The sequence below is a fragment of the Ochotona princeps genome, chromosome 1, assembly GCF_030435755.1.
Source record: "Ochotona princeps isolate mOchPri1 chromosome 1, mOchPri1.hap1, whole genome shotgun sequence".
NCBI lineage: Eukaryota > Metazoa > Chordata > Mammalia > Lagomorpha > Ochotonidae > Ochotona > Ochotona princeps.
The window spans coordinates 81,658,615-81,680,777 of NC_080832.1; the positions used below are offsets into that span (position 1 = coordinate 81,658,615).

The 22,163-nt window shown below is 38.4% G+C and overlaps 1 protein-coding gene across 1 annotated transcript in view; it reads left to right on the forward strand.

Moving 5' to 3' along the window:
* COL12A1 (collagen type XII alpha 1 chain) overlaps positions 1–22,163 on the forward strand; it is a 119,467-nt gene that overhangs the window by 56,721 nt on the left and 40,583 nt on the right. Inside the window, exons 26-40 of the mRNA XM_012925555.2 lie at positions 1,867–2,003; positions 3,535–3,664; positions 6,235–6,374; positions 6,613–6,745; positions 6,858–6,884; positions 8,262–8,404; positions 11,904–12,033; positions 12,394–12,533; positions 12,899–13,028; positions 14,232–14,374; positions 15,482–15,611; positions 16,233–16,375; positions 18,541–18,670; positions 20,330–20,449; positions 21,601–21,747. Of these exons, the coding sequence (XP_012781009.2) occupies positions 1,867–2,003; positions 3,535–3,664; positions 6,235–6,374; positions 6,613–6,745; positions 6,858–6,884; positions 8,262–8,404; positions 11,904–12,033; positions 12,394–12,533; positions 12,899–13,028; positions 14,232–14,374; positions 15,482–15,611; positions 16,233–16,375; positions 18,541–18,670; positions 20,330–20,449; positions 21,601–21,747 (1,923 nt within the window). The remainder of the gene's footprint in view (positions 1–1,866; positions 2,004–3,534; positions 3,665–6,234; positions 6,375–6,612; positions 6,746–6,857; positions 6,885–8,261; positions 8,405–11,903; positions 12,034–12,393; positions 12,534–12,898; positions 13,029–14,231; positions 14,375–15,481; positions 15,612–16,232; positions 16,376–18,540; positions 18,671–20,329; positions 20,450–21,600; positions 21,748–22,163) is intronic.

Sequence of the window (22,163 nt, forward strand, 5' to 3'; positions counted from 1 at the left end):
TGGAGCTGAGCCAATCCGAAGCCAGGAGCCTGGAGCCACTTCCAGGTGTCCCACGTGGGTGCAGGGTCCCAAAACTTTGGGACATCCTCTACTGCTTTCCCAGGCCACAAGAAGGGAGCTTTATGGGAAGCAGGGTCACTGGGGTTAGAACTGGAGCCCATATGGGATCCCAGTGTGTGCCAGGCAAGGACTTTGGTCGGTAGGCTATGGCGCTGGGCCCTTGGTTAGGTATTGAAATTACAAAGCAGTTTAGAATATATGGACTCCATAGTGGTTTATATTTCTCTTCCATATGCTAGTCATTACCTTTTGGGCTTCCTGATTATTTCATCAAGAATTCATATTTTGCTTACTTTTTGTTTTAAAGGAAAATGACAATGACTGTATCTATCCTGTCTACATAGGTGGTATTTTGTTTCATAGTTGTGGAGGTAGACATTCTGGAGTAGATGCCTTGCTTAAATTGTTTAGTTTGAGCTGACATATCTAAGGAAATTAAGAAATAGGAGAAAAATTAAGGAAGAAAAAGCGACTTAGGAAATAAAAGCTCAACGAGGTCAGAAAAGAGAGATTCCCCTAGTAAGATTCATGAAGAGTAAGTATATGTTTATCAGTTGCCTTTTATATGCTAGACTGTGTTTGGTGCTGATAGAGTGAGATCAGTCAGGAATGGACTTACATACTCCCAGGGTTACAGTTAGATGAAATAAAGTGATGACTGGTTTGGTTGAGTGCTGGAATGCCACAGTGGAGAAAGGGAGCACACAGAGAAGGTTGCATTGAAAGGCTGGTGATGTGCAAACACAGAGCAGGATGCCTAGCTTTTGGAAGAGAGAGGTACAGTCAAAAGTACAGGATAAGGGAGGATGGAAGAATGGGCAACTAGTAAGGAGTGCATCTGTTGAGTCTATTCTATCATTATTCTCTTATCTTCTTTTTTAAAGGTAATTTGCTTAACTTTAAAAAATTATCATTTTGATTTTCTTATAAGTTTTGACTTCTGATTTTCTTATAAGCATTTTGACTTCTGTAAGCTTTCTTAGAAGTTTATTGGATACTTTATATTGTCCATATTCTTTACTCATATTGAATTATTTTTCTATTATAATCTTTTTTTTTAGATTTATTTATTTTTATTGGAAAGGCAGATTCCCTGAGAAATGGAGAGACAGAAAGGTCTTTGATCTGTTTGTTCAATCCCCAAATGGCCACAATGGCCAGAGCTAGCTTGGAGCTGAGCTGATTCAAAGCCAGAGGCCTGGAGCCAGGAGCTTCTGGGTCTCCCACACGTGTGCAGGGTCCCAAGGCTTTGGGCCATCCTCTACCGCTTCCCTAGGCCACAAGCAGGGAGTTGGATGGGAAGCGGAGAAGCTGGGATTTGAACTGGCACCCATTTGGGATCCTGGAACAAGCAAGGCGAGGATTTAGCTATTAGGTTGTGGCATCAGGCCTTTCTGCTGCAATCTTAAGGGAGTGTAACTATTGATTTTATTTTCTCTTAACTGTCTTAAATATCACAAAGAAACATTAGCTGTATATATGTAATGAATTATGATTTATTATTGAGAGATGATTAAGAGAAATAGTAATAGGGCATATTTACATTGAGTGAGAGAGATTAACATTGTTAAGTTAGCCTTTTGACAAAAACCAAAATGTATCCTATTTTTAAAAAGCCTTCACATGGAGAATTCTGTTCTACCTAATGTAAAATGGTGCTCTATGATCATAATGTTTTTTTTTTCAGTTATTTTGGTACACACATTTTTAGGTTTTCTCCAAATAGTTTCTTGAAAGCTTGTGTGGATGAGTTAGAACACTGTGCTTGAGAAACACATCTGGATCTAATATCCCATGCTTCTCCAGTGCCTTTACCCAGACCTCAAGATGTGAAACTCAGAGATGTGACTCACAGCACCATGAGTGTCTTTTGGGAACCTGTGGTTGGAAAAGTCCGCAAATACATTGTTCGATACAAAACCCCAGAGGAGGATGTCAAAGAGGTATGTTGCAGGTTGGAGACAATATGGAAACACTAGCTCAGATGATAGCATGTTATCAGTACTTGCCACTTTGTGGACATAGCACTGAAACTTGGACTGTTTTGTGTTGAGCTTAGAAATGTTTTGCTAAGTGACATCAATCTTAAAAGCATAATCCTTAGTAGATAAAGAATTATAAAATGTAAGTGGTATTTTCTTCTCATCTAGATTCCTTATATGGTATTTTTCATTCTAGGAATTACTTTAACTGTCATAATGTTTCTAAAAGTAGAAGATAGCAAGAAGATGCTGGGAGGAAGAGAGGGAGTTTATCAGATAATAGTAAGATAGGACAACTGAGTAAGACAGAGGGAAAGCAAAAATCTGTTATTGCAGAAGTGCCTCTTAGAAGATTAAAATTTTTAAATGACATTGGGGTGAACAGCTGTTTCCATGACAATCTGCTTTTACAGTCAGAGAAAAATATGTGCCTATCCATTTCGCTTTATATTTCCACTTTGAAAAGCATCCAGTGGCCCATAGCTCTCACAAGGTTCTTTTCCATGGAACATGAGATAATGCATAGAACAAATGAGAACATTTCTTCTCAGTTTTGGTTTATGAAGAATAGGAATTATCTTTTAGTGAATCTGCACAAATTTGCAATCCTTCAAATCTATTCAAAATTTGGTGAGTTATGTAATGCAACTTCTTGTTCTATATAAAATCAGTAAGACTCACTGAACCTAATGTACAGAAGAATAAATAAATAAAGAACAAATCCCAATCCAACAAAGGGAACTGATGCTGCTGGTTTCCTCTTTGGCCAAGGAGTCAACCTGACATTATCTCAGGTGCGACCTCAGATAGTTATTGCTTCCTTGGTGTCTTGTGTGGCAGGAAGCATTATAAGAGTGACTGCTGTGTCTGCTATGTTAGTGGGCAGAAGAAGTTGAAGCAAACCAGCATCAGCAATCAGCAGTATTAGGACACAGCAGGCTTTGTTTTTTCATGTTTGTGTGAGCAAAATAGGAGACTAAAAACACTCAAAAGGCATAAACCACCTGTGGAAACATTCTTGGAAAAACACTGACTTTTTTTTTAAGATGACAGTTCATTAAGGAAAAAATAAGTGACTTTGTGTAGTGAGCTCATTTATCATGTGCGATGACATTGTCATACCTTCATTTAATGCTTGGAGAATCTTTTCACAAGCATATGACTAAAAGAGTAGGAATACTGTTTGTAAGGTTGTCCATTTCTGCTTCCTCAGATAATGATGTGGAAAGAGAGGAGGTGATATGAAGAGAAACAGGTGAAAAACTCTTAGGTTGTTTGAACCCAGCAGCAATCATTTGCCAAATATGACATATACATGTTCCGTGCTTTGGAACCATTTTAAATGTGCCTAGTTTTTGGATTCTTATTCAAATTGGAAATATTACCATTTTATATCACACTTCACATTGTTTATGCTGAGACCTAAACAACAGGGAGATGCCAAAACTAAACCCTTTGTGAAAATAATTCCACTGATGTATTACAATTCCAGGTGGAGGTGGACAGATCACGGACCAGCACTCCCCTCAAAGACCTCCTCTCCCAAACCCCGTACACAGTCAGTGTTTCTGCAGTGTATGATGAGGGGGAGTCTCCCCCAGCGACTGCTCAAGAAACCACCCGTGAGTTGTGTCCCTGACTTACTGATACTTGGTATACAGCACTTTATATGTAGTTGTAACTTAACTCCATTGGCTCATTACCTTTCTTCGTGCTATTTTCCCCCAAAATTTGATAATGTTGCATTCTTAGATTGTTTTTCACTTATTTTCTTCATTATGCAGTGTTACATCTTTTATCTTTGTCTCAGTCCTTTTTACAACACTACTAGCCACTTTGATTTATTTTACAACAAATTAACTGGTGTGTGTGTGTGTGTGTGTGTGTGTGTGTGTGTGTGTGTAGTGGAGTGAGGAGAAAAGTGTGTTATTCCTGAGTGTTGGAAACTTTTACTGGTTTTAGAAGACTTGTATTTTTTGAGAACTTGCTGTGTGTAAAATGCTTTCACAGATAACAAAATGGAAGCATGTTCTCAACAGCTTATAATGTAATTATGGAGCAAAAACACAGTGATTAATACATGGATCTGGTGGATTGCACAAAGAATTCGAGAAATGGGATTCTAGAGGGAGAAGGGTGGCCACAGCAGCGTCATGGATGATGCACAGGACAGCCTGCAGAGGGATCTGCTCCAGCTCATAGGGATGCCACGTTTTCTCCTACTCATGGCACTTCCATAGCGTTTCACCCAATTATTTCTGCCTGTTTTTCTTGTTCTGTGATTTCTATTAGCGGAGTATCTATACCATACTAAGAGAAACAGACATTTATCTCCATCTTGTGCCTCCCATATCTGGAGCATAATTAACCAATTCAGTGTGCTCACCAACAGTTACCTAATCCAGACAGTGGCAGAAAATTGAATTCTAGAGCCCAAATTATTCCAAACAAGTATAATGGGAGTCATAAATGCAAGTTAAATTTGTTAGTATTCAAGTTAGAAAAAGTTAAAGATATGAAGTTTATTTTAATATGTTTTATTCAAAGCAGCATGTCTGAATTATTACAACATTTATCTGTATAATAATTTTTTAAAGATTTATTTATTCTTTATTTTTTTTTAGAAAGGCAGAATTACAGAGAGAGAAGAGACACTGAGACAGTTTCCATCTGCTGGTTCACTTCCCCAATAGCCACAATGGTTGGAGCCAAGCTAAGAGCCTGGAACTCCTCTGGGTCTCCCATATGGGATCAGGGCCAAAGCGCTTGGGCCATCCTCTGCTACTTTCCTTGGCCACAATCAATGTGCTGGATTGGAAGTGGAGCAGCTGGGAATTGAACTAGCACCCAGGCCACTTACTAGTGCTGCAAGTAGAGGCTTAGTCTGCGAAGTCATGGCACTGGCCCCTGTAATAATTGTTAATGAGACATTTCACATGCTTCTGCATGAGCTTTTTTGAAGTCTAGTGCATATTTTATACTCACAACACAGCTAAATCTGTAGTAGCCATGTTATAAGTGCCCAATATTCACAAGTGACTAAGGACTCCCATAGTGGACAGCATAGATCTAGAGAATGTGTACAGTTTGCCCAGTCTCATCCAGTAATCTAATGGCAGGATCAGTATTATATTCTGGAACGTTTACTTCTTAACCTGTTAACTTCTTTGCCAAAGACTCAAATTGATTTTTCCTTGCTGCTCAGGTTATACCAGATATCTTATCAATTGCCACAGCCTTCCTCTGAATTTCGGATTTGTCAGCTACTCCTTTTTTTTGCTCTACTGTTTTTCTGCCATGTGAACTCTCTTAGCAATTTCATATGTGTTTTTAGAATCAGTCTTAGGGAACAGTTTATGCATGCGTTACCTGCATCATGATTATAATTCTAAACATGCTCAGAACTGCTTTTCTGTGGTAATTTTCCTAGGATGAAATTTGCTATATGTTTAAGTAGGAATGTCATAATCAATTTTCAAAGTATAATACTTTCAGTTTTGTTTAAAGCAGGGTAGACATTTTCATTTTTAACTTCAGCAATTATACCTGTGGAGTGAAAAATGAAATTGTTTCCTTTGGGGCATTAGAATAATGAATTTTGAGCAACAAATAAGTATCTATGTCCTTGGCCATCACGTTGGCTGTGTTGGTGTTAGGTGTAGTTCATGACTGTCTTGGGAAGAAGGAGGATCTCTTCAAATTGATCAAGGAAAAAAATGAATGTAATTAAAAGTGAATCTCCCATGAGACTTTTGTAGATTCTTATAACTCTGGGCTTAATGGTGACTAGAACAGACATGTCCATACTCTGTCAGATATTTAAGCTGGAACTTGTGCTTTGCATGCTGCTGTGTTGAAGAGTCCATAGCTTTCATTAGATTCTCAGGGAATGGTGGACACAGAAAGGTTAAGAAGTATAGGGTTAGGAGAGGCTGTTAAATGGTACCTTGAAATTTGACTTTAGTAGAATATTAATAAGAACCAACTATATGCAAACAATGCATGTTGTTTCCAGAGCTCTATGTTATATGAATTTTCTAATAAATTGGCTTGGTGAAATACTTGATTCTAAGCAAGATAGTTAGTGTTTTCATGTCAAATAAAATATAACCAAGCAATTTCTATTCATTATATTAAATTAAGTATGTAACTCACAGTACAAAACTTAGTCCTGCTCTTTTTTCGATGATAGGACCTGTTCCAGCCCCGACAAATCTAAGGATTACTGATGTAACACCAGAGAGTTTTCGAGGAACTTGGGATCATGGAGCTTCAGATGTGTCTCTTTACAGAATAACCTGGGCACCTTTTGGGAGTTCAGATAAGATGGAGGTAATGTCAACCCTCAATATTTTATTTCTTTTTATTATGTGGATGATTGCTTGAAATATGTATTATCTTATTCCCAGATATGAATTCTGTTTACCAGATAGACATTTCTAACTAATGACATTTGAGCTCATAGGAAGAGGAACACCAGGTTAAACAATGTCATCAAATTATCATTGAGTATGTATAAGTGGAAATTTAATTTTGTGTGGATGATTGTTTTTTGTCTTCTTTCTACAAGACCATTGTAAATGGAGATGAGAATACTTTGGTATTTGAAAATCTGAATCCCAACTCTCTCTATGAAGTTTCCATTACTGCCATCTATCCTGATGAGTCAGAAAGTGATGGCCTGACTGGCAGTGAACGCACATGTAGGTGTTCAGCTTTCAAATAGGACGTTAATATTTTAAAGTTGAATTTAAACAATAGAATTATGACCACATTGCTAATATTGCTCCCCCTCCCTATTATGTTTTCTTTTAGTGCGTCTGATACCCTTAACAACACAAGGTAAGACTTTAATTTGCTGTTTGAATGAACACATAATGGATGAATGAAAAATACTATAAAACACATTTTGAACTGATTTTCTACTTTTTTATTGTAAGGTGTTGATTGGGACTGCTTTTAAACAGGTCTTTTAAAAATTAACTAACCATATTTATCTGAGAGGCACCAAGGACAGACACCCAAACATACAGTGAGAGTGAGTGAGAGAGCAAGGGAGAGAAAGCTGTATGTTGATTTACTTCCCCAAATATCTGAAACTGCCAGGGCAATGTCAGGGCTGAAGGCTAGATCCAAGAATGAAATTTCTTCCCCCACTGTGGGTGGCAGAGACACAATCATATGAGCCATCACCTGCTGCCTCCCAGGGTGTGCAGTTGTAGGAAGCTGTAATGAGGAGAACTGAAATTTGAACCGGGCATGCTGACATGGGATGCGGGTGTCCCAACTGGATTTTTAACTGGTAGGCCAAATTCCCACCTCTTCTTTTTTAAAAGGATGTATCCGTCTGTCTCTCTGTCTGTCCATCTAACATTCGAAAGGAGGAGTAACAGAAAAAGAGAGAATTCGCCCATCTGCTGGTTCATTCTCCAAATGGCCACAATAGCTGGGACTGACTGGATGGAAGTTAAAATCATCCACGTCTCCCACATGAGTAGGAGGGATTCAAGTACTTGAGGCATCAGCTGCAGCTTCCCAGGCACAGTAACATGGGCTGAATGGGAAGTGTAGTAACCAGGACTTGAACTGACACTGTGACAGGGAATGTGGGTGTCTGAAGCAGTGGCTTAATGCAGTGTTACTATGGATGCTTTATGTGGACATTTCTTAAAGCAAAAACCAAAAACCAAAAATAAAAAAAAATGTTCCTGTACTACTTGTTAAGCAGTGTATTACTTTGGTTTGTCATAAATAAGTGTTAAACTGAGTGAATTAAATAACAGAATATAGTTGTAGGGACAAGAAAGTCAGAATCAAGGTGCTGGCTAGTTCAGTTCCTAGTAATGGCTTTCTTCTTGGCTTAAAAACAGCTACCTTTTCACTGTGTCTTCACATGAAGAAGAGAGAAAGAAAACAAGGTTTCTCCTTTCTCCTTCTAAAAATATTCATCCCATCAGGAGAGCCCCAACCTCATGGTCTCATGTAACACAGGCCCCATCTCCCAATACCATGATGTTGTAATTATGACTCTTAACTTTGAATTTTGGGGTTTACAAGCATTTTTACCAAGAACCACTTAAGATATCAACAACCATCTTTGTCAAGACATCAAGTTTAATTGTAAATTAGATGTATGAAACTTCCATTTTCTTGGGATATGTACATATTTTTGGGGTGACACTGTTCTGTGAGTTAACCCTGTTTTCAACAATTTTTCAGCTCCAAAAAGTGGCCCACGAAACCTTCAGGTGTACAATGCAACTTCTAACAGTTTGACTGTTAAGTGGGATCCTGCCAGTGGTCGTGTGCAGAAATACAGAATTACTTATCAGCCTTCAACAGGGGAAGGCAATGAACAAACGGTAATTTGTTTTGCAAAGACTATAACTTGGGCCAACTCTGCCCATCTGTCTTCAAATTGCTTTGTCCCTAATGTTAAATCACACTTAAAAAGGACTACATTATTTGCTCTATTGAATGGGATTGTTTCACTCTAGCTGACACTCTGTATGGTTTGTCCTCTGAGACGCTCACTGAATGTTGTCCTGGGAGATGATTGTTCTTCATAGTGGGTTGAAAGCATTGGATATGCACACAAGTTCATTTATGTTCCCCTCAACAAGTATTAGCACTGAATTATGGATGGTGCAATATTGAATTTTACTGAGTACAGACAATTAGCTAAACTTATTTATGAAGTTTATTTTTATTTTTTTTCTATTCTGTATTTGATGTGTTATAAGATTTCTTCTAGATCAAATGTTTTCTAACTGGGGAGCCCTTCACCTACTTCAGACCACTTATCTTTTTTTTTTTTTTAACTCCAAATGGAGGCATCCAACAAACATGGACTGTCAGCTCAGCCCTCATCTACTGCATCTCGCAGTCTCCCCTCATTTAGTAGGTCCTTTGTGCATCTTGTTTACCTTACTTACCAGTCTTGGAATTCTCTTCAGCTTTGTTTCTTGTCAAGTGTGTGACTAAAACTGCACACAGTATCCAATCTCAGAATCTTTACACAAGTTGTTATGCATGCTGATTTATTTGTAATTCTTCTTGTGAGGTCTGGCATTCATTGGTTCTTTGTTTTTCTCATAATATTTTCTTATATAGATTTAGAGAAATACTCATTGACTTTTTTGTTAAATTTTTATTTTGAATTTTTGAATATTATGGTACCATTTCATAGAGACTAGGATTCCCACCCCCAACAACTCCTACCCCCAACAGATTTTACCCACATTGCTACAATAGTATAGTCCTTCATAAGGAGTCATGACTCCATCAGTCTGTTATTTGTGCCCCAATGTTGCTGCCCCCAATGTCAGACAGTTCGCATCCCATGGTCTACACATTTCCAACAGTTTCATTGGGAGTTCATCTTTGATTTGGAAGCAGGGATACACATTGCATTGTATCTCCACATCTGGTTATGGTAGTCTCTATTACTCCATCACTATACATCTTTTTGAGCTGAAGCTTGTGTGTCATTTTTTCTAAAGATTTATCTGTTTAGTTGAAAGGGCTGCAGAGAGTACACAGAGAGAGAGAGAGGATAGAGAAAGAGAGAGTCTTTTATCCACTGATTCACTCTTCATGTGTGACTGCATGGGCCAGGGCCACGTCAGGTTGAAGCTGAAAGCTAGGAGTTTCTTTCAGGTCTTCGACATGAGTGGCAGGGGCCCAAAATACTTGGGCCATCCTATGCTGCTTTTCTGAGGCCATTGACAGGGAGCTGGATCCAAAATGGAGCACCTGAGGGCCCAGCATGATAGGCTAGTGGCTAAAGTCCTCATCTTGAATGCGCAGAAATCCCACATGTGTGCCAATTCGTGTCCTGGCTGTTACACTTCCCACTCAACTCCCTGTTTGTGACCTGGGAGAACAATAGAGGATGGCCCAAAGCCTTAGGACTCTGCATGCATGAGGGACACCTACAGGAGGCTCCTGGCTCCTGGCTTCACCTGGCTCAGCTCTGGCTGTTATAGCCACTTGGGAAGTGAACCGGTGGATGGAGGATCTTTCTCCCTCTCCTTCTCTGTACATATGACTTTCCAGTGAAAGTGGATAAATCTTTTAAAAAATGGAACAACTGGGACTTGGGCTTGAACTGGTGCCTATATGAGATGCTGGCATCACTGGTGACAGCTTTACTCTCTCTGCAACACTGGCTTGACGTGGGTTTCATGACACCCATGATGTGGCTTACTAGTTGAGAAGTGTTGTATGAGGTTCAGGTGTGCAGTAGCTTTACATTGGTGGTTTAAGGTTTTTGATGCAATCTCATAAGAGGACTTAGCTGCATTAGAAACATTCCAATCTTCAGTGTTACTTCTGAGTTGTCTTTTGAGGTTTCCATAGTGGCAGTCTTACGTAGTATGATGCAATTGGACTGGAATTTTTTGTCTATTATGGTTAAATAGATGATTAAGAATAAATAATAGCTGTATCCAGTTGATCTTTATAAAAACTAAGATAAAACAAATAAGATGTACCGATATTTTAATTTTAGAAACTGAACTTCTTTTTGTTCTGTCCCAGGACAGATTTGGTGAAGCTTCTCTTTAGTTTTTCCCTTTCTGGTGACACCAACGCTCCAGTTGCTTCCCATGAGTCTTGTTTACTGTCCTTCAGCTGTTTGCTATCGTTAGAAAGTCTCATAAACTAATTCCATGGAAGTATTTGCTGATCACCCCTTAAAGTTTGTTATTATGAAGAATATTTGCATTTTAATGCTAGTCCCTGAAGTAATCAAAGTAGTGAATCAGTAAAACTAAAATTATTTTTGTGAAACTGCATGGGAAAAGTAAGTCAACAATGGTCTGTTTATTTGTGAGACTGGTTTTCTTAAGTAGATGCTCTAAGACCTTTCATGTATCAGACTTTTTTATGAAAATGGCTGGGGTTGAAATTGATACATTTATCTCATAACCTCAAATGTTAAATCTATTAAAGTTAATCACTGCAGGTCAATTTGTTCATTTGAGGATGATTTCAGTTGACTTGCTGAAGTTTTCTCTGAAGCTCATACTGCTTGAGTGAATGGGTGCTAAGTTGGGAACATCTGGGCTCCACTGGCACATCTAGCCATGTACATGTGCACTCATGGTGGGCAACATGCCATTTTCATGTGATTTTAATTAGCATGGCATAAACATCTGAATTCAGTAGACTGTTAACAAATTGTACAAATTTTCTTTCAACAAGATAGCTAGATGGCCTTAAGCAATGAATAAAATGCTTCAAACTCCGTAATTGGAGGAAATTGAGAAGCTTCTTAGCACAAGGCTATTATGGTGGAGACAACTGGGAACCCCTGCTGGAGTGTGGCTTGGCAGATTCTCTGGTCACATCGTTTACACAGCTAATGCTCTTAGAGTGGCAGGGCTTTGGGGGAAACACTAAGAGCTTTAGATCTTTTGCTGAATCATTTGAATGTGCTTCTAAAGTAAATAAAAAACATCTGTAAAAAAGAAAGACTAATGTTGAATGGGGTAGTGTCTAAAATTCTGCAGTTGTTTGGTATCTTGAAATTCCTTTGTAGCTTGCTTGTGATTCATGCCTTCTCTTGGAAGAGTTCTGTGAAATGTGTTTTGGATAAAATTTTGCAGTGCTGGTGGCTGGCAAGTCGAAATATCTTTTTGAGGTCACCAGTTTAAAGCTTGGAATCCTTCATGGGATCTGAGGTGCATATTCCACTTTCAAAATTCTACCATCAGACATACTTTAAGCTCTCACTGTGGTGTATGATTCCAGAACTTGGCAAGGGTCCCCAAGAGCAGTTCTGTAGAAAGCTTTTTCTAACATTTTGTTGAGATGGAGATCGATAGCTAATGCTCACCAAGGACTGTTTTACTTAAGGCCACGATTGGAGGACGGCAGAACAGTGTGGTCCTGCAGAAACTGAAGCCCGACACTCCGTACACGATCACTGTGTCCTCCCTGTATCCAGATGGTGAAGGAGGTCGGATGACCGGAAGAGGCAAGACCAGTAAGTGAAACCTGAGTCCATGCAGCATCTTTTGTAACTTCCATTGACATTGCATCTTCATCTCAAAACACCAGGGACCCAAAGTTTTATTAATGTTGGAAGATTCATTCAAATAGTATTAATATTAAATATCTTGATCTCTATTTGTTAGCTGTGTTTTTACTTTGTGGTATAAAACAATGCCTTGCTCTTTTGGGTAGATGAGACATATGCACAAGACTACCGAACATTTTTTTCACTACTTTAACATTTATGGGGTGTCTGCTATGTTGTAGGGTGCTTATAAGCTATCCCCAAGCTTGTGGTTTTTTGTGTACTTGGTTGTGAAGACCATGCTGTTACAATTTCTGTGCATTTCAGAACCTCTTAACACCGTGAGGAACTTAAGAGTGTACGACCCTTCCACCAGCACCTTGAATGTTCGCTGGGACCATGCAGAGGGGAATCCTCGTCAGTACAAGCTCCTTTATGCACCCACAGCAGGAGGCCCAGAGGAACTGGTAATTATATCTTGAATGGTAGTTGCTGAGTGATCCAAAAGGGAACTGGAAAAATTAACCAGTTTCCTTTAGTGTTGAAGAAATTTGTATTCATTTAATAAGATTTGACTAAGAGTAAATAGCTAGTGTCTTAAAGGCTATGTAACAGGAATGTTGCAAGTTAAGGGCCGTGGGCAGGAGCAATCATTCCAGGAAATTCCAAGGGGAGTGTGTATAGGAGTATATAATAGTCTTCATAATCCTTTTAAGAGTTGATACATCATTGTATTTCAGTGTTATGGAACTTGATTCTAACTTTGCCTTGAGTATTGTTTCTCTCACAAGGTTTTCAAATGAATTACTGTATGCCTCATTAAAATTCTTAGATACCAATCCCTGGGAACACCAATTATGCGATTCTCAGAAATCTGCAGCCAGATACCCCATACACCATTGCAGTAGTTCCTGTTTATAATGACGGTGATGGAGGACGTGTATCAGATACTGCAAGGACATGTAAGTGCAAAGGCAGAAAAGCTAATTTTTCATTATAAAGTTTGATTCTCACTACAGAAGACCCTGGAAGTCCATAAGAGAAATTTAGCCAAATGCACATTGATAGAATTAAAAGTATTAAAATTATCACCAGTTCACCTCTCAAACATTATCAACTCTTAACATTTTATTTTTTGCAAAATAAAACAACTTATGACATTTATTTAAAATAACTTTAGGACTTTTAAAATACGTATGTAATTATTAGAATGTCACTTAGTCTTTCACTTTCTCTGACCAAAATTCATTCAGCTTACTTTGCAAAATTTCATGATGCACTATTGTGTAATTGGCTTTCATGATGTGAATTGTTCAACTATGTTCATTATATTGTTTGGACTGCATATTTCTCTGTTTTGTTGAGGAAGTACTTTTGAACATTAAAACTCTGTAGGCTTTATTTGCTGTTTATTTTGATAAATCAGTTTATGATGATTTTATTGTTCTTTGCAATACAGCCCAAAGGATTTTGTGCATACTGCTAAATGTTTCTTTAGCTTCAAAGATATATTTCCTGATGGTTAAAAGGAAAATAACATGATGGCTTCTTTTAACTAAAAAATAGTCATCTGGAAATATGACAGTATTGACTAAACTAGAATTTGAGTTTAGTCCCTGGATTAAATTGGCCATTTTGTTGAAGTCCCTATTGAGATCTGATTGTATTTCATTTCTAATTCCTTTTGCCTTTTCTCTTAATCGGAGAAGGTACTTAGTGGCTCTTGTTGAGTGAAGAAGGAATCAATGAAAGGATGAATGAGTGCAGTAGCTGCCTAAGTTAGATTGGCTCTATGGCTATTGTCAGGTTTTACTTAGAAGGCAGATTCTGTGGAGTGCCTCTTTTCTTCTCTGTCGGCATAACTTAGTTATACAACTGAAGCCCCTTTCCCCTACTTCCATGTCCCTTCAGGGCATGTCCAGCTCTGTATCTCTAGCTTGTTCTTATTGGAACCACTGTGGCTTCATATAAACAGAGGTCTTTTTTGCCTAACTTAGACTAAATTTGAATATTGGGGAGTTTTAGTGTGCTTTTGTGTATAGATAATTAGAAGTTTAAATAGCATGGCTTTTCATCCTGTTCTAGAGTGTAGGTTATAGAAAGTGATAAAAGTCTGCCATGTTTAGACAGGCCCAAGAAATATGTGTTGCTTTTCATTTCCTCAGTGGTGAGAGGACTGGCAAGAAATATCCATGTGTATAATCCTACTCCCAATAGCCTTGATGTTCGTTGGGATCCTGCTCCTGGGCCTGTGCAGCAGTATCGTGTTGTATATTCTCCTGTGTCTGGCACAAGACCCTCAGAATCTGTAAGTGATTTTCTCATCTTAGAGCTTAGCCGAAGAATTTGTAGATTGTGTTGTATCTCCTACCATGGCTGCTGGCAGGGAATAATAAATCAGCTATTGAGGTGGCACTGCTGCTCATGGGGACCACATTTCCTGACAACTGTTGCTTGTTTGTGTCAGTTTTGGTGACCTATCAGAGCATGAAGTAAGATATGCCAATAGACAATATTTACATAACTTTTTTTTCTCAGAAAAGGTGTATTTATTTGAAAGAGCGAGAGTGAGACCAAGAATGAGAGAGAAAGGGAGAGGTTTTCTATCTAATGAATCACTCCCCAAATGGCTGCAATAGTCAGGTCAGGGCCAGGCTGGAGCCCCAAGAACCAGCAGTTGCATCCTGGCCTCTCTTGTAATTGTGAGGGGCCCATCTACTAGAGCCATTATCTGTTGTTGCCAAGTATGTTATTAGGAAGTTGGACTGGAAGCAAAGTAGCTGACTCTTGAACTTGTACTCAAGTGTGGGGTGTTGGGTTGCAAGCAACATTTAGCCTGCTAAAATGCAATGCTGGTCCTTAAATGATTAAACAAGTGTATTAATTATAGAATTAGTTCAGAGAAAGGATTTTGGGAAAATTCAGATTACCAAAATTAGTTAAATTCAGTGAAAAATACAAATCATAGCTAATGCTTGTCAGTGTAAAATTTTGGTGTAAAGCATGAATTTTCTAGTTATGAGACTATCTTAAACTTGCCTCATTGATTCTTACAATTTGTCCTTGCATGTTCCCGATTCACAAATATTCAGTGAATTTTAAGTAGATTGATAATTAATAATTAATTCTTGGATAAACACCATGAGTCCTGGAGATTATGCATGATAATATTCATCATAAACACAAATGGGGATATGATTGAATCTATCAAGCATTAAAAAATGAGTGAACCTCTTTTAGAATGGGAATTCCTTGGGAGGAGTGGCACCTAACACTGTGGTCTGAGCGACAAAGTGCAATTGGCTTCCAATGAATCTGCGCTCAGTCTTTCATAATAAATATTAGTATGCTGATTAAGACTCTGTAAACATTTGGGTTGTTCTCAGGCAGAATCTGGTGTTTTCTCCCCTCTCAGATTGTGGTACCAGGAAATACCCGCACAGTGCACCTGGAACGGCTGATTCCAGACACACCCTATTCTGTGAACATTGTGGCCCTCTACTCAGATGGAGAGGGCAATCCCAGCCCTAGCCAAGGCCGAACACGTGAGTCTTCCCCTTCCTCTAGTTGCTGGGGTGGCTTCTCTGATGGAGTGAGGAGTGGGAGGCAGGTGGTAATTGGGGGTGTGGAGGATTTTCTTCCTCTCTGCTGAGGAGGTGACAAGCTTCTGCATGGAATTCTGCCTGGGGGTCCCCACTTTCACATTCAGACTGAGGCTTTGGGTTCATGACTCTCCTCTGTGCTTGATGAATTTGATTTGGTCATTTTTTACCTGGGACCTAAACAAATTAAGAAGGGTTCTTCTTTCTGCTCTGTGATGAGTCTTCTCACAAGTTGGGCACTCTGGAAATGTGAAAGCTTGGCTTCCGGGTTTCATTAAATAGAGGTGGTTATACTGGCAAAAAAGTGTATTTTCTATTTTTACATTTAGGTTTAAGCCTAACTGTACTTGACTGAAATCAGAACTGTAGCTGTGAGATGTACCATTTTATGCTGAGCTTGCATTAAAAGCATAGAAGATGTATATTTTGTACTAAGGAAGTAAACTGTTTATCACAAGGAAATCAGGAAAAGCCTAACTTCCAAAATGTGACGTGGGCCATGTTTTCAGGAAGGTAGCAAACTTTATGCTGCTTTTAAAAATTTAATTTAATTTTCAAATTTAGTGCCTCGAAGTGGACCAAGGAATATGCGAGTCTTTGGGGAAACAACCAATAGCCTTTCTGTAACCTGGGATCATGCTGATGGGCCAGTTCAGCAATACAGGATCATTTATTCTCCCACTGTTGGTGATCCAATTGATGAATATGTAAGTGTAATGCTTGGCACATTGTATAGTCTCATATGGTTGGAGGGTGAATTTAACTTGTTCTTCATATGTCACAGGACTTTCTCAGCCTTGAAAATGAAACCACAGCATTGAAGAGCAGTTTTGGGGCTCCTTTCTTGGGTAGAAAGACATAATCTCATCATCATCTGCATATATTTTAAAGGATTTATTTATTTATTTTTGATCATTGGTGAGAGAGAAAATGAATAAATGAATCTTCTTCCACTGATTTACTTACTCTTCAAATGTTTGCAACAGCTTAGACTGAGTCAGGCCAAAGCTGAGAGTGCAGAACTTGTTCTAGATCTCCTGCATGGGTGGCAGGAACCCAAGCACACAAACCACTGCTGGGCATTTGCTGGGAGGAGCATTAGCAGGCAGCAGGATTAGAAGCAGAGCAGGGCTTGGCAGCGTGGCCTGGTGGCTAAGGTCCTCGCCTTGATCCCATATGGCCGCTGGTTCTGATCCCGGCAGCTCCATTTCCTCTCTATATCTCCTCCTCTCAGTATATCTGACTTTGTAATAAAAATAGAATAAATCTTTAATTAAAAAAAAAAAAAAAAAAAAAAAAAAAAAAAAAAAAGAAGCAGAGCAAAGATTCCAAACCAGGCGAGTTGATATGTGACGTAGGCATCCCGAACAACATCTTAACTGCTTTCACCAAATGCTCATCTCTCACCTGTGTGTTTCTTGTATCTGACTGCCTAATTGACATCACAAACATCAAGTTTAGTGAAATCTGATGCTCATTATGTTGGAATATTTAAGGTCATGTTCAAATGATGTGATTATCCAAATCTCCATAATCCTTACTATGTAAATTCACTTGTAGTTGATGGAAACATCATTGCATTTTATTTGAAGTTTAATGGTTAATTGTGTTAAGTTCCAGAAAGTTTACCCACTTTACTGATTATGAAGGAGTCAGGATGCAAATTATGGGATTGACTGATTCAATCTGTGTGTAGCAGCAAAACAGTATTAGAAGGGAGTTTAAGAGGTGCCTGGTTCAGTTCCCCTTTGATGAGATCATTTAATGTATTTTTCCATTTCCTCTTTTACAATTTTTACTTAGTATCAGCAAAACTGACATTCTTTAAAAAATATTTATTTTTCTTTATTTGAAAAGCAATAAGGGGAACAGAGAAAGAGAGAGTGAGAGAGAGATCTTCCTTCAATTGGTTCACTCCCCAGATGCCTTTATCAGTCAGGGGTGGACAGGACGAAATAAGAACCATAAATTCAGTCCAAGTCTTTCATGTGCTTAAGCTGTCATCTGTGGCCTTCAGGGTGGGAGTAAATTAGCAGAAAACAGCTGGCACAGAAATGGAAGTGAGGTTTTAGCCCAGACTCTGATATGGGATGCATTCATCCCAAGAGACAACTTTCTGAGCCATTCTACAACTCCTGCCTGCAAAGTGATATTTTTGATGGAAGAGACAGTGTAATTTTGCTCACATGTAGCTAGTGCCATGCCTGGCCCACAGTGGTTGCTTGCTATGTTGTATTTGAAGTTCTATGTGAATGCCCTGTCAGAAACTCTCGGTTTCCATTTTCAGCTTACTTGCATGCTCATGGGGACAACTAATGAGGACTCATGTAGCTGGGCCTTTGGCATTAACATGGACTAAATGCTAAACTCCTGGCTTTGGCCTGGGCAAGTCTTTGATGGTTTGGGGGACTGACCTAACAGGAAACTTTTTGCTTTCTCTGTATCTCTCTCTGCCTCTCCAATATATGTTTTTTTTTTAAAAGGAGAATTATGCCTGGTGCTATAAAATACTTACATAGTGGATAAGGTGCTTTAGTGTCCAGTAATGTGAAATGGAAGAGGAAGAAGTAGCTCCTGCTGAGTGCTGCCATGATCAGTAGTGTGCCTTGAGGTGCTGTGTGTGTGCCTGAAGTCCTCCCCATTTCCTGCGAAGATGTTGACTGACTGATCTGGCGTTTGAGCCCAGATCCGCCTGAGACTGAAACTGTTTTTGCACATTGTGTAGAGACAGTGTAGACAATTTGTCTTGCCGCAAGAGTTGCATAAGCCAAAGAAAATAGGGAAAAACCATTACTATTCATGAGAATACATAGAAAAATATTGTCTTTTATCTCTAACTGGTAATAACTTTGTAATTTAACCTCCTGTGTAGACCACAGTCCCAGGCAGAAGAAACAATGTAATACTGCAGCCCCTGCAATCTGATACTCCATATAAAATCACTATTATTGCTGTTTACGAAGATGGAGATGGTGGCCATCTTACAGGAAATGGAAGAACTGGTAAGTGTCCCCTGGAGTTTCCTTTATTGTGTACTTTGAAGTTGTCAAGTTTCTTATCTTGCTTCTTACACCTTTTAATAACGTATAATACGATATGGGCATTTAGTCTAGCAATTAATATGCCCTCATCCCACAAGTATCTGGATTTGATGCACAAATCTGACTCCCACCTCTCTCACCCATTGTGGGCATTTTGGGGAAGAACCAATGGATGGCAATTCTGTTCTCTCTGCCTCTCAAATGAAATTTTAATTTTATACTAACATATGCACTTAAAATTATATATTACATTAACATTTTATTAATATTTAGATTTCATATTAAACTTTCTAGAAATGGTGACTAAAGAACAGAATTATCAATGCTCATTTCTTAACCTATTCGGTGATAACTTTCTTATGGGTTGGAGTCTGCAATTTGGTTGCTCATGTGAATACCCTGAGAAGCTTTGGAAGGTGTTTGTGTCTAGGTGCTACTCCCAGAGACACAGTTTCTGAAACAGCTGATCTGATATGTGGCCTAGATCTATGGATGTTCCAGTATACAGCCAAGGTTAAAGGCAACTGAGGTAGCATGAAGGCAGGCTGGGTTATGGCTCTGAGTTCTGTTCCTAGTAAATATTAACATTCTTCCGTTCCAGTTTACATAGGGAAAGTCTACTTAGGTAGCATGATTTAGAATTCTTTTTACACATACTTGCCAAAACCCTTTTTGTGTTTAAAGGACCTTTATAGTGTCACAGAATTTGGCAGAGGTAATGTTAGGGAACTCCTAAGAGAAAGGCGGGACTTAAGCTGATCAGCTCAGGTCAACAATCTGTTGACAATCTGTTGACCAGTGGATCTATTGTATTAAAGACAGTTCTGTGCCTGAGATGATTTTAATGTAAGAAACTTCCCTTTTTCACTTTCCCCTAAATTTTTAAGAATGCATTTTTTTTTTTGTGTGTGGTGTGGGAGATGGTGCGGCATTGGTCACAATCTTGTGCTTGTCAAAATATATTTAAAGCATTTACTGCATCTTGAATTTTCCAGCAAGGGTCAAAACCATGCCTAATTTCACCCGTGAAACATAAACCTTAAGTTACATGTATTATTCTGTCAAGCTGTAAGTAATATCTTAGTACTTATTTGCTATGCTAACTGAACAGCATTGACTTTACAAGTCATTGGTTTGGAAGCTGTGCCTCCAGGCTTAAGACTTTGCTCTAGGTTATGTTGGTGGAGTGCCCAGGGGTATAGAGGAAGAAATTGTTTAAGTCACTAACTAGCTGTGTGGTCTTGTGCAAACCGTATTGCATTTATGTGATGAAGTGGTTGCACTAGAAAGCCGTTAAGTTGCTTTCTGGTTCTATCAATCTGTAGCACTCTAAAATGGGTTTGTGATCTCCTGATTGTTTTCTATTATTCTGAGCCACGTAACATAACAGTGCAGGTTCTTATCTTTGGCTGGAGAGGCTGTTCTGGAAATCATGACTTTCTGATTGAAATTGGAAAACCACTAAGTTTCATTAAATACTTCAATGACTCATTTATTTCTGGAGGATATTGTGGGACATAATATTGCTCTCTTAGAGCTGCCCTGTCAATACTATCAGGTTTTGTGTTCCCTTTGTGTGCTGTGCAAAGGTCTGTAATGCATGCTGATGTTTGTTTGCAGTGGGTCTACTTCCTCCTCAGAACATACACATCTCTGATGAATGGTACACAAGATTCAGGGTGTCCTGGGATCCTTCACCTTCTCCAGTTCTTGGATATAAAATCGTGTACAAGCCAGTGGGTAAGGGAGTCCCTTTGTCATTATAGAAATGCTTTATTTGTATAATAGAAACAAATGGGTTAATTGTATGTGAAAGTATTTCCTCCTACCCCGGGTAAGTTTCTAGATATACTGTCTTAAGCCAGCGGCCTAAAAGTACTATTGTTACTATAGGTGTATTTGAGACTCTTACTAAATTACTTGATTAAAAAGTTTCATTTGGTGTATATAATATTGCAAAGATGCTTTTGGTTAGGTATCTTATTTGTTGTTATTGTGAAATAATGCATATTTATTATATATGAACTTGTTCTCAGGTATTACTTTATTTTGCATATAGATTTTCTAAGGTTCTATTTCCTTAAATACGACTATCATTATTTTTTGCTTAACAATTATTGCACTTGCCTTTAGAGTATAATGTAATACCTGAAGCATAAATATGTAGCAAGGCATCAATCATTCTATGTTCGCATCACTAACCCAATATGGGTGTAGATTTTACACTTGCCATGTTATTCATGGTATATTTCCTATCAACTCCCCATTGCCATTTTACACAAATTGATACCATCTGTGCTTCCATGTTCTATCTGTTCTTAGAAATTTTTGAAGAAAAATGTTTTTATTGTATCAAATATGCTAAGGAATTTTCCATTTATTCAAGGAGAAATATGATTTAGAAAAAAGTGGAGAGAAAGGACATGACAGTCCATGCAAGCAAATGCAAAGAGAACTTAGAAGGGGAAACAGGGTGGATATCTGAGAACTCTCAGTGACTAAATGTAGAATGAGGTCTGAGATAGACATTCTTCAGCATTTCTGTAACAAATTGACAAATGATAATTAAGCACCCACTGTATGGAAAGCACTATATTGGAGAAGTAGGACTTGGAAAAGAGAGTGAAAATTTGTTTCCTAAAGGAACACTAATTGGTTGCGTACTACATATTAGGTGCTATGAGGATAGAGTAAATAATTCTGTCTGTTTTTACAGCTTCATATTCACCATATGATGTAGTATGTATTATAGTAAGAAAGCTCATGAGGGACTCTAAGAATTAATGGAATTCATCCTGCCATTTGATTTTAAATCAAGATCTTTAATTTTAAGTAAAATTTTGAGGCAACTGGTGGCGTATTTTGGTGCACTTTTGTGATTGTTATTCCAGGTTCCAATGAGCCCATGGAAGCTTTTGTTGGAGAAGTGACATCGTACACATTGCACAATCTCAATCCCAGCACGACCTATGATGTGAATGTTTATGCTCAGTATGATTCAGGGCTCAGTGTTCCTTTGACAGATCAAGGCACCACATGTGAGTCATCATGGGTATTTTCATGTAGTGAAAATGATTGGATCAACCTTAGTTTCTTTCTTTCTTTTCATGACAAATGCATGTTTCCTCATATTAAGTAGGTAGATCAGTTTGTGCCCAGTTAACAGGCCTATGTGGATGCATAAGTAACATAATAGTGTTTATAATTGTATATGATGATGTTTCTTCCATACAAAATATTATATCTTGAATTAGACAAAATATAAAAATTTTTATTTCCTCCATATATGAGCCATAAAATTAGATTTTTTGTGTTGTTCAGACTTTTCTAACATTTGATGTTAAGATATAAATGGCCTAAATTCATGGATTGAATGGATGCATTGGTTAATTATTCAAATGACTGAATTGTGATTACTGATTTGGTCAAGAGATAGATGTAGTCATCAAGTTCT